Raw genomic sequence first — 13,258 nt, 5'->3', positions numbered from 1 at the left:
GCCAGCTGCATTCAACGCGAGTGACCTTTCTATGTATTATCTCTCTGGGTCCCCTTATAAGGGACTGTTATTTTTTATATGACAAGCTAGGCTTGATGATGCTGGGTCTGTCAGTCAAGGACATTCCATTACTAGGGGGGGCGCTGTAGCCACACATTTTCACAGAAGTCTCAAGCAGCCATCCTTGGAGGGAAAGTTAATGAGTTACTAACTTTTTTGTGAGGAATACATTCTCTACAAAGGTAAGGTAGTAGCAATCTAGATGTGAGAGTAATTTCCACAATTTATAGAAGGCATATTAAAGACCAAAATATTTGCAGAGAATATTTATTTATAAAAATGAATACTTGGGATGGGCTGGAGAGATAGCATGGAGATAAGGCGTTTGCCTTGCATGCAGAAGGACGGTGGTTCAAATCCCAGCATTCCATATGGTTCCCCGAGCCTGCCAGGAGCTATTTCTAAGCGTAGAGCCAGGAGGAACCCCTGAGCGCTGCCAGCTGTGACTCTCCCCCAAAAAAGCAAAAAACCAAACAAATGAAAACTTTGGGGCCGGAGAGATAGCACAGCGGTGTTTGCCTTGCAAGCAGAAGATCCAGGACCTAAGGTGGTTGGTTCGAATCCCGGTGTCCCATATGGTCCCTGTGCCTGCCAGGAGCTATTTTTTTTTTTTTTTTTTTTTTAGTTTTTGGGTCACACCCGGCAGTGCTCAGGGGTTACTCCTGGCTGTCTGCTCAGAAATAGCTCCTGGCAGGCACGGGGGACCATATGGGACACCGGGATTCGAACCAACCACCTTTGGTCCTGTATCGGCTGCTTGCAAGGCAAACACCGCTGTGCTATCTCTCCGGGCCCTTTTTTTTTTTTTTTTTTTGGTTTTTGGGCCACACCCAGCATTGCTCAGGGGTTACTCCTGGCTGTCTGCTCAGAAATAGGAATAAGGAATGTGCTCCAGTCCTTTGTGCTATCTCCCAAGTCTGAACCAAAGTACTTCTTAAAAAAATGTTTTTCTGGGCCAGAGTGATGTGGTAGGTAGGACATTTGCCTTGCACATGTCCAACTTAAGATTTGATTCCTGGCACCACATACGGTCCCTGAGTAGCACCAGGAGTAATTCATGGGTGCAAAGCCTCCTGAGCATTGCTGGGTGTAGCCGAAAATGAAAAACGAACAAACAAAAAAACCAACAATCAAGTTTATTTTCTCTTTTTGATTATATAAATAGAATCTAGAGCCTGACACAAAAAAATTATGAGGTAAAATATAATCAGTCACACATCATCACTAAAGGAAACTTCAGTTAGTATTTTATTATTTTTAAATCTTTCTTCTGGATACATACACATTCCTATTTTCAAGAACTTGGTGAGTGCATCGTACCTCTGGTACCTCTGGTACAGTCCAGCTTCTCTAAGGATTTGCTGTCATGAGGAGTTAGATAAGACAAGGAAAGGTCTGTGGATACTTGTGGAAAGATATTGGCACTATGGTGGTAGTTGGTGTGTTATGCTGTGCCCCTATACCATATAAACACTGGAAATGGGAGAGAGCACAAAGGGTTGGAGCCTAAGATTTACATGTGCTGGACTCTGAGTTCAATTTTCAGCACTCTCCCTCCCTGACCACAGGTTGTAGACTTAGTGGTTCCCAGCACTACACTGCTGGATCTGAACATAGAATAGTCAGGCCAGGAGTAGGCCCAAAACAGAACAAAAATTATATTCTTTAAATTAAAAAGAATTAGATTTACGGTATGAAGCTCACCACTAAGAGTGGTGAGTTCGGTTAGAGAAATAACTACACTGACAACTATGGTGACAATGTCAGTGAGTGAGAGAAGTAGAATGCCTATCTTGAATATAGGTGGGGTGGGGGAGGAGGGAGATGGGAATGTTGCACTGGTGAAGGGGGTTTTCTTTTTATGACTGAAACCCAAGTATAATCATGCTTGTAATCAAGGTGCTTAAATAAGGATATCATAAAAATTAAAACTTTTTCATTTTAGAAGTTTTATTTTGTTTTGGTGGAGAGTGATGCACTCAGGAATTACTCCTGATGGCACTTGGGAGACCAAATGGGATATCCAGGTTTGGTGTGTGCAAAGCAAGTACCCTATCGCTGTCTAATTGCTCTGGCCCCAAAAGTAGGACTTCTTTTTTTTGTAATTTCTAGCCGTGCTCAGGGCTGACACTTAGCTCTGCAATTCAGGTCTGACTCCTAGAAGGCTTGGGGTACTATATGGGGTGCCAGAGGTCAAATCTGGGTTGGTTGCATGCAAAGAAAGCTCTAATATCTGTATGCTCGCTCAAGTTCTACTTTATTACTTTATGTGTGTGTGTGTGTGTGGGGGGGGGGTCCCAAGTAATGCTCAGGGGCCACATGTGGTAATATATCCAACCACGTAGGCTGGAGGGTCAATGCTGGGTCTAAGGATGCTGCTGGAAACCACTCTGGCCACCCTGATGGTGCTTAGGGACCTCCAGGACACTAGCTGGTGTGCTCAGAGGTCCATGTGTGTTAGAGTTTGAATTCAGGTTTTGGAACATGCAAAATATGGCTCCTAACCATTGAGTTACCTCCCCAGTCCCACTCTTTTTCACTTTTATTTAGGGGGGGGGGGGAGTTGGGCCACCCCTGGCGGTGCTCAGGGGTTACTCCTGGCTTTGCACTCAGAAATCGCTCCTGGGGGGCCAGAGAGATAGCATGGAGGTAAGGTGTTTGCCTTGCATGCAGAAGGATGATGGTTCGAATCCCAGCATCCCATATGGTCCCCCGAGACTGCCAGGAGCGATTTCTGAGTGTAGAGCCAGGAATAACCCGAGTGCTGCTGGGTGTGACCCCAACCAAAACAAAACAAGATTCGCTCCTGCACAGGTCTGGGGACCATATGGAATGCTGGGGATCAAACCTGGATCCGTCCAGGGTCAGCCAAAGTCCAAGGCAAATGCCCTACCCCTGCTATGCTACCACTCTGGCCCCTCTTTTTCACCTTTTTTTGTTTTGTTTTGTTTTGCTTTATTGTTTTTAGGCCATGCCCAGCAGTGCTCAGGAGTTACACCCCACTCTGCACTTCTAAATGGCTCCTGGCTCAGGGACCACATGGGATGCTGAGATTGAACCTGTTTCCCTCCTGGGTCAGCTGTGAGCAAGGCAAATGCTCTACCTCTGGCCCCTCCTCCTTTTAACTTTTGCTGATCTTATTTTACTAAGCATTATACCAGCTAAATTAACCAGGTAAAAGTGGTGGTACACTGCTTTCTTTTAGTAACACAAGCAACAGCTTTATTGGAGTTGAGAGTTTAGGAATCATTTAGTAGATTCCACTCACCTAACAAGGAAGAATTTGAAAAGATTGGTAGGAATAAAAATTAACTACAGAAGCAAGATATACCCAATTATAGTGTTTAATTAATCTTAATATCTCTATAAAAGTTTCAAGAATTTCAATGCCTTGATTTTTATCTTCTAGTAATTTGTGGCAATAATTATCTAAACTGGAAGACTAGTTGTGACTTCACTGGGAGTCCATTAAAATTGCTTCATCTGGGCCTGGAGAGATAGCACAGCAGCGTTTGCCTTGCAAGCAGCCGATCCAGACCAAAGGTGGTTGGTTCGAATCCCGGTGTCCCATATGGTCCCCCGTGCCTGCCAGGAGCTATTTCTGAGCAGACAGCCAGGAGTAACCCCTGAGCACCTCCGGGAGTGACCCAAAAGCAAACAAACAAACAAACAAACAAATTGCTTCATCTTAGAGTTAAGAATTTGGGCCTAGAGAGATAGCACAGCAGTGTTTGCCTTGCAAGCAGCTGATCCAGGACCAAAGGTGGTTGGTTCGAATCCCGGTGTCCCATATGGTCCCCCGTGCCTGCCAGGAGCTATTTCTGAGCAGACAGCCAGGAGTAACCCCTGAGCACCGCCGGGTGTAGCCCAAAAACCAAATATATATATAATTCTTTCTACATTCCTGGATAGAAAAATAAAAGTAAAAGAAAGTCAGGGAAATTCAACAGAAGAGTTTTTCTAAGGGGATAGGTTTGTGGAAGGTGTGGGGTTGGAACACTGCATAGACCCCTACTATTAATAGTATTGTAAATTCGTATTGTAAAATTAAAAAAGGAAGCAAGAAGTTTTTGAAAGTTACCTGTGTTAATGACTTTCGGGATAGGGTCAATCTCTTCATCAACAACAAAAGGTTCTGGTCTGGGAAAGACTTGCACATCAGCAGTGAGGTGGCCACACTTGAGCATGGCATGAAAAGGCGTATAAGCCAGGTCTATTAGTTTTCTAGAACATGATGATGAATTGTTATAGGAAGGATATAAAATATAAAATAAAATACATACAAAATAATTTTTTTCAAGATGCAAAATTTGTTTTCCCTTTAGGTTGATGCCCAAACTAAGATCTAATCAGCTGTGAAATAGAACAAATCTGACATTTCTGGTGAGGAAATTTCAATTCTGAAACACCCCAAAGCAAGTTAATCTTTGAAATTGCTGAGTCAAAGCAAGGAAGTCAATATCCAACAGACATTAAAGATTTAGTCATGTTTATTTTAATAGGGAATGAACTTTAAAAAAAAATCACAAACAATTAAATTATTATAACAGAAAATGTATAACTGGGGAAGGTGAAATGACACAATTAGAAACAATAAAATGATATTACTGATATCAAATTAGAATACAAATTAGGTAAGGAAGATTAATTAAGGATATACTTACCCAAACATAGACTGAACATTTTTCAAGCACAAGGGGCCATCAATAGTAAAAATCTGCCCTTCGCCATTGTTTAAATCTATGAGTCGTTCAAGGCAGTCCAAGGAATCAGTGCTCTGAAGCTGCAAAAGCAAAATGGAAGACCAGTTTAAAACGGCAAAAAAGGCAGTTTATTAGTAGATGTACCACACCCTTCGCAATGATATGGACCAAAAATTAAAAGAAAAAATTTTTTGAATTTTGGGCCACACCCAGCTCAAAGATTACGCCTGGTTCTGCTTTCAGGAATTACTCCTGGTGGTGCTCAGGGGACCATGTGGGATACCAGGGACTGAACCCAGGTTAGTCATATAAAGGCAGTGCCTTACCTGCAGGACTCTCTGCTCCAAGAGAAAATTTTCTTTTTTTCCTTCTTTTTGGTTTTTGGGTCACACCTAGCAGTGCTCAGGAGTTACTGTTGGCTCTGCACTCAGAAGTCACTCCTGGCAGACTCAGGGGACCATATGGGATGGTGGGATTCGAACTAGGGTCTGTCTTGTGTTGGTTGCATGCAAGGCAAATACCATTTTTTTGTTTGTTTGTTTGTTTGTTTTTGGGCCACACCCGGCTTTGCTCAGGGGTTACTCCTGGCTGTCTGCTCAGAAATAGCTCCTGGGTGTCCATATGGGACACCGGGATTTGAACCAGCCACCTTTGGTCCTGGATCGGCTGCTTGCAAGGCAAACGCCGCTGTGCTATCTCTCTGGGCCCAGAAGAAATTTTTTTTTTTTTTTTTTTTTTGTTTTTGGGCCACACCTGGTAACGCTCAGGGGTTACTCCTGGCTATGCGCTCAGAAGTCGCTCCTGGCTTGGGGGACCATATGGGACGCCGGGGGATCGAACCGCGGTCCGTCTCCTAGGCTAGCGCAGGTAAGGCAGGCACCTTACCTCCAGCGCCACCGCCCGGCCCCAGAAGAAATTTTTTTAATGTGAAAAAAAATAAACTAATAATTATGGGGCCAGAGAGATAGCATAGCAGTAGGCCATTTGCCTTGCACACAGCCGATCCAGGACAAACGGTGGTTCAAATCCCGGCATCCCAAATGGTCCCCCATGCCTGCGAGGAGCAATTTCTGAGTGCAGAGCCAGGAGTAACCCCTGAGCATTGCCAAGTGTGACCCAAAAACAAACCAACCAAACAAGCAAATAAACAAAACTAATAATCTGATTCAGATTTAATAAAAAACTGTTATGTAAATAGAGACCAGTCAAACTATTTCATTCAGAAGTAGTTTTGCAAAGATTCTCAGATGACCAGTTTATATTTAAACAGCATCTTTTCCCAAAAGCAATTCAACTTTTTTGATAAGAATTACCATATCAACATTGTACAAAAGAAAAACCAAAATGCAGAGAAATTTAAAAGATCTTTCCAAATAGATGAGAAAGTCAGAAAGCAAAGTCAACAGTTATGTTGAATTATCGAATCAAAGTACACTTCTACCAGTATTTCTCAGGAGAGTTCCCTTTCCTAACCTCCCCTCAAAGGAATTATAACTCATTGTCATTTGAAGGTCTTGTGGGAAGCAGGCTGGTAACAACTCCAATTAAGTCTTTAGGGGCAGTATACTAAACCTTTAAAGAACCTGAGACCCAATTTTTCAAATATAGTTCGTGGTAATCAGTGGTTGAAATCAATGGAGTTCAGTGTGATAGCTGTAAAATGGAGTTATTAATGAAATACTGAAAAAACTGGTCAAAATTCCAAAATATATCTAACTGAAAAATAGTAGAAAGCACTACCTCTTCCAAATTTGCCATGCACATGATGTATAGCTTAGATGGAAAAGGAAAAGGAAGCGGAAATCTGTTATTCTCACTTCTCTGACTGTGAGTCGCTAGAGAATGCCGCAATGATCCTCTCCCAATGCCAAGGCAGCCATCTGTGACCAGAACAACCTGTTGGTAAAAAGTGAGAAGAGATCTGTAAATGGATTGCCAAGTATATATTTATTTAAATCAGCCTCACTTAGTACTGTTTTCATTTCTCCATAATAACATTTACATGGGAAATCCTACCTCTGCAGGAATATAAACCACCAAGTGAATAATTCTCAAAAATGATCTAATCAAGTGAAAGACAACACAAAATAAAGCAAGGTGTACATATCTTTAAATTAAACGAAGAAACATCCCTTTTATGAAGTTGTAAAACATGCGGAACAAAGTTAAAATTAACATGATTTGTGGTACCTAGGATACTGACTATATAGAAACATGAGCAAGATTAATTGGGATGATAGGAAGCTTCTGTATCTTGGGGCCAGAGCGATAGTACACTGGGTAGGGTATTTATTTGCCTTACATGCTTGTGACCCAGGTTCAGTCCCTGGCATCCCATATGGTCCTCTAGTCTGCCAGGAGTAATGCGAGTGCTGCTAGGTATGGCCAAACAAATAAAACCACACACACACACACACACACACACACAAATCCAAACCAAAACAAAAACAAGAGATGCTCTGCATCTTAATTATAATAGTGGTTACATAGGTGTATACCTCTGTCAAAATTTGGTGCATATATTATATCTAATTTAAACTAAAAAACAAAAACAGCTAATATTAGGGGCATTTACAAACCATTCATAGCTAATTATCTGTTTATTAAAATTAGTTAAACACTGAGAAGATTTAAACAACAACAACAACGATCTGTGTACTGGACAGGGCTTTCTGCATTGCCCTTTAATTCTGAGTTGAAATTAGACGCTGCTCTGCACCATCCTGACTTCAAAGGTAGGATATACAGATAGATTCCAGGACCTTCAATACAGAGACAGGATACCAACAACAAAGACTGTGAAAAATATAACTGTATGGGCACTACAGACAATGACCAGGATTGGACAAACTAGTTTGCCTGGAGCCTAGAAATGGTTCTATGCCAGGAAACTTCAGGGGTAAGGTCTCCTTGTACTTAGGCCTAAGGTTTTTCCTTTCCATGACCCCCATACTTTGGTGGGCCCATGCAAACGATAATTGCCACTCTAACATTGTTTATACAGTGCTCCTTTGACTCTAAACCTTTAAGTAAAAATATCTGGAACTGCAAAAAAAATGGTTTAGATTAGTGTTAACATATATGCTTTTAGTTAAACTAGCATTCTGGGGGATAAAGGAGGAAGAAAGGGATGTATGCTTGGGAACAGGGATGAAGGGAGGACAACACTGGGGGTGATGGATATTCCCCTGATTCAATGTTAATATGTACCTAAAATACTACTGTGAAAGATATGTAAGTCATTATGATAAAAAAATTGTGTTTTATTTAGAAATGTTCTTTGACTTACATGTATTATTATATTATATTAATTATATGTTATATTATGTTACTATATTATGTTATGTCAGTTTATCTCAATATGTTAATCAATTTTGTCTCTTGAATAAATTCTTACAATTAAAAAAAAAATAATCCAGACCAGGCCAAAAAAAAAAAGTTATAAACTACTTTAGTTTGGCAATAAGACATTAGCAGCAGACACAGCCTCAGGACCCACTTTATAGGCGTTCCTAGGAAGGACCAGCACAGAATTCTGAATAATCACACTTGCTTATCTTTCCCAGGTCAACTAAAATGACCATTGTTTAGAAAATGTACTTAAAAAAAAAGCATTTAGGGGGCCCGGAGACATAGCACAGCAGCATTTGCCTTGCAAGCAGCCGATTCAGGACGAAAGGTGGTTGGTTCGAATCCCAGTATCCTGTATGGTCCCCGTGCCTGCCAGGAGCTATTTCTGAGCAGACAGCCAGGAGTAACCCCTGAGCAACACTGGGTGTGGCCCAAAAACAAAAACAAAAACAAAACAAAAACAAAAAAAAAGCATTTAGGGCCCGGAGAGATAGCACAGCTGTGTTTGCCTTGCAAGCAGCTGATCTAGGACCAAAGGTGGTTGGTTCAAATCCCGTGTCCCATATGGTCCCCTGTGCCTGCCAGGAGCTATTTCTGAGCAGACAGCCAGGAGTAACCCCTGAGCAATGCCAGGTGTGGCCCAAAAACCAAAAACAAACAAACAAACAAAAAAAGCCATTTAAACAGAAATGTACAAAACCTTTAACAGGGTTCTTTTTGGGGGTACTCAGAGCTTACTCTTGGCCGGGTTCAGAACATATACACTGCCAGGCATAGAACCTGGGTTGGAGGCATGCAAAGCAGGCCGTTGCTCTGTACTATTTTGTTTTGTTTTGTTTTGTTTTTTGAGGGAAGGGTAGAGGGATCCCATACATGGCAGTGCTCAGGGCCTCTTCCTGACTCTGTGCTTAGGACCTTTGGCGGTGTTCTTGGGACCATACATGTTGCTGGGGATTTGAACCCACTTGAACTATATCTAACCCCTAAAATGGATACTTAAGCAATGTATAATTAAAAAAAAAAAAAAAGTCAACAAAATATAACAATAGATGTTAGTCACAGATAGATGTTGATCACCTGTTTTTCTCATTACTTCAAAGTGATCCAGAAATAAATTAGGCTTTCCAAGTATTATGGGGAGGATTACTTTCCTCTACTCTGCCTAGCCTAGAAACTTGCTAACCACGAATATTTAAGTTAGTATTTGGTGGGGGAGGGGAAAATGATAGCATTTGGTAGTTGAACCTCATGAAGTGCCAAAATTGGCTCTTATTTCTAAAGTTCAAGAATCTTAAAAAAAAAAAAAAAAAAAGAATCTTTTTTTTTTATTTTTTATTTTTGGGCCACACCCGGTAATGTTCAGGGGTTACTCCTGGCTATGTGCTCAGAAGTTGCTCCTGGCTTGGGGGACCATATGGGACACCGGGGGATCGAACCGCGGTCCGTCCAAGGATAGCGCAGGCAAGGCAGGCACCTTACCTTTAGCGCCACCGCCCGGCCCCAAGTTCAAGAATCTTTCCAAGAGGGATGTCACCTTTTGGAAAGACCTGTATTGAGGTAGAGCTATCTCCCTCAACCCCAGAGCCACCCTCTCTAGTAAACTCTTCTATGATCCTGATAATGGCATTCAGTCACCTATTGCTCCTGCGAAAAGACCAATTCCAACATCACTTCCTCTATTCCTTCATGATTCTTTTTGTTTGTTTGTTTGTTTTTTGTTTTGGGCCACACCCGGTGACGCTAGGGGTATTCCTAGCTATGCACTCAGAAATCACTCCTGGCTTGGGGGACTATATGGGATGCCGGGGGGATCTAACGACGGTCTGTCCTAGATCAACCATATGCAAGGCAAACACCCTACCACTGTGCCACGGCTCCGGCCCCTCATGAGTCATTTTTTATTTATGTTAGAATTTTAGATTCTTTTTTTGTTTTACTTTTTTGTTTGTTTGTTTTGATTTTGGGTCACACCCAGCAGGGCTCAGGAACCACTTCTGGCTCTACGCTCATCAGAAATCGCCCCCGGCAGGCTCAGTGGACCAAATGCGATGCCGGGATTCGAACCACCATCCTGCATGCAAAGCAAGCACCTTACCACTGTGCTATCTCTCCGGCCCTTTTTATTTTACTTTTTAAATTTTTGTTTTTGGGTCACACTAAGCAATGTTCAGGGCTTACTCCTAGCTTTCAGGGATCACACTTAGCAGGTTCAGAGAAATATATGGGTTGCTGGGATTGAATCTGGGTTGGCTGTGTGCAAATCAAGCATCCTACCTGCTGTACTATGACTCTCATTTTACTTTTATTTATTTATTTTGTTTTTTGGAACATATCCAGTGGCACTCAGCATTAGTCCTGGTTCTGCTCTCAGAAATCACTTCGGGCAGGCTCAGGGAACATGCTATGGCTCAAACCTGGGTTGGCCATATGCAAGGCTAATGTCTTACCTGTTGTGCTACACTCTGGCCCCTCCTGTTTTATTTTTTTAACAATAATTTAAGTTTGTATGATTATACAGTAATAATATTTTTTCATAATGATTCTTTTTTTTTTTTTCTTTCTTTCTTTCTTTCTTTCTTTTTTTTTCCCCGGCCACGCCCGGTAACGCTCAGGAGTTACTCCAGGCTATGCACTCAGAAATTACTCCTGGCTTGGGAGACCATATGGGATGCCCAGGGATCGAAGCACGGTCTGTCCCCGCTAGCGCATGCAAGGCAGATGCCTTACTGCTTAGCACCATCACTCTGGTCCCACTCTTTCTTCTTCTTTTTTTTTTTTAACTTGTCAGTGGTACTAGGAATGCAGGGCTGTTGCATTGAACCATGCAGCACATGGGGTTCTAACCTATTCCTCCAGCATGTATTCCAGCTGTTTTGCTATCCCTCATAATGTGTCACTAAGTCTATCTTTTTCCCTCTAGGCAATCACAGTTGTATTTAGTTTTGGGTATTGTATTGGAGATCAAGCCTCACTCAGCCTGCACTCAAATGCTTTGTGTCAACTTTCTAGCACCACATTTAAATTTATTCAATGAAGATTTTATTCAAGTATATCAAGCATTAAGCAACAATGACTTTTCTGAGGTAGTTGATAGACCTCTGACAAATAGACTGTTTTGTTTTGTTTTATTTTGGTTTTTGGGCCACAACCGGCGGTGCTCAGGGGTTACTCCTGGCTGTCTACTCAGAAATAGCTCCTGGCAGGCACGGGGTACCATATGGGACACCGGGATTCGAACCAACCACCTTTGGTCCTGGATCGGCTACTTGCAAGGCAAACACTGCTGTGCTATCTCTCCGGGCCCTTGTTTTGTTTTTTTGGGCCACAACCAGCAGAGCTGAGGGCTTACTCCAAGCTTTAAGCTCAGGGATCATTCCCGGTGGGACTTGGGGTACCGTATATGGTGCTGGGAATAAAACCTGGATCAGCTGTGTTAAGCAAGTGCCTTAACCCACTACACTGTCTCTCGGGCTCCAATGTTTTCTTTTTAATTAAAAAATAAATACCTGGGCCGGGCGGTGGCGCTGGAGGTAAGGTGCCTGCCTTACCTGCGCTAGCCTAGGAGACGGACCGCGGTTCGATCCCCCGGCGTCCCATATGGTCCCCCAAGCCAGGAGCGACTTCTGAGCGCATAGCCAGGAGTAACCCCTGAGCGTCACCGGGTGTGGCCCAAAAACCAAAATAAATAAATAAATAAATAAATAAATAAATAAATAAATAAATAAATACCGGGGCCAGAGGGATAGCACAGCGGCGTTTGCCTTGCAAGCAGACGACCCAGGACCAAAGGGTGGTTGGTTGGAATCCCGGCATCCCATATGGTCCCCTGTGCCTGTCAGGAACTATTTCTGAGCAGACAGTTAAGAGTAACCCCCCCCCCCAGCACAGCCGGGCGTGGCCCAAACACAAAACAAAACAAAACAAAATAAATAAATACCAGGGGCTGGAGCAATTATACAGCAGGTATGAGAGGTGTTTCTTTTTGTATTTTGCAGACCTGGATTTAATCCCTAGTTTCCCCTAGCATATTCCCCCAAGACTGCCCAGGAGTGATTCCTGAACAGTAAGCCTTGAGCAAAGACAAGCATGGCCCCAAAATAAAACAAACTGAAAACAAACCAGTAATGATGATGACACTACCGAGGACCCTATAATAGAAGAGTCTATACCAGGGGCTAACAAAAATGGCTGACAGCCCAGATCTGCTTTTTTTTGGGGGTGGGGAACCATAATGCGGTGCTGTGTGCCAGGCAAGCACCTTAACTCTGGCTCCCACTGCCTGTTTTTACAAATAAAATTTTATTTTAACACCATCTAAATCAGTGCCTTTCCTTTTTTCCCACATACAAACTGCCAGGGACCCATGAATTAGCAATGGAAAGACATTGCCATAAATAGGGCTTCTTGCGTTTTTTCATCTGTGATCACTTTTCACCGGAGAAATGCAACATGGACAAGAAATGTAACTCAAGGGTTGGAGACAGTACAGCAAATATAGGACACTTGCCTTGCACATGGCTGACCTGGGTTTGATCCTTGAGCACAGAACCAGGAGTAAGCCCTGAGCACTGCCACTCGTGGCCCAAAACAACCAAAAAAAGGAAAGAAATGCAACTCAGGCACATGATGCCATAAATGTCTAGGATTCAATTATGAAATCAGCTTTGAACACATTTTGGTTGTTGCACATTAAAAAAATTTTTACTATTACCAAAATTTTCAATATGCCCACATTCAGTTACAAGGCTCAAGTTTAAGAAGCTAGGGTCTAAATAAATACATTTACTGTCTAGACTGTTTTCAGACTATGCTAAGTTAAATATTTCCTACAAATACTTGCAAAGTCTAAAAAGCAGGAAGTTTGTTGACTGTGGATTATAATGATCTTCCTTTTAGTAATTTTCTGTAAATGCTATTACTTCTCAGAGTACCTGTTTATATAAAATGTCCCACTTTTTTTCCTGCAATCATCTTTACTGATTGCTGTAATGTGGACCTATTGTAGACTCAAGCAACAAATTCCTTTATATTCGTATTTCTCAAATTTTAGATGATTTAATTAGGATGGCTAAGTTTATTAAATAAATGCCACATAGAGATTAAATAAATGCTGACTACATTTGTACAGTACAACTGTTTATAAT

General features: G+C 42.1%; 1 protein-coding gene across 1 annotated transcript in view; it reads right to left on the bottom strand.

The window, feature by feature from the left end:
- Positions 1-13,258, bottom strand: part of INTS14 (integrator complex subunit 14) — a 32,496-nt gene that overhangs the window by 12,587 nt on the left and 6,651 nt on the right. The window contains 3 exon segments of the mRNA XM_049778686.1: positions 4,142-4,284; positions 4,725-4,843; positions 6,504-6,659. Coding sequence (XP_049634643.1) covers positions 4,142-4,284; positions 4,725-4,843; positions 6,504-6,659 — 418 coding nt within the window.

Source organism: Suncus etruscus, chromosome 1 (genome assembly GCF_024139225.1).
Source record: "Suncus etruscus isolate mSunEtr1 chromosome 1, mSunEtr1.pri.cur, whole genome shotgun sequence".
Classification (NCBI taxonomy): Eukaryota; Metazoa; Chordata; class Mammalia; order Eulipotyphla; family Soricidae; genus Suncus; species Suncus etruscus.
The sequence above is the reverse complement of the archived record's forward strand: the minus strand, read 5'-3'. Positions and strand labels throughout refer to the sequence as shown.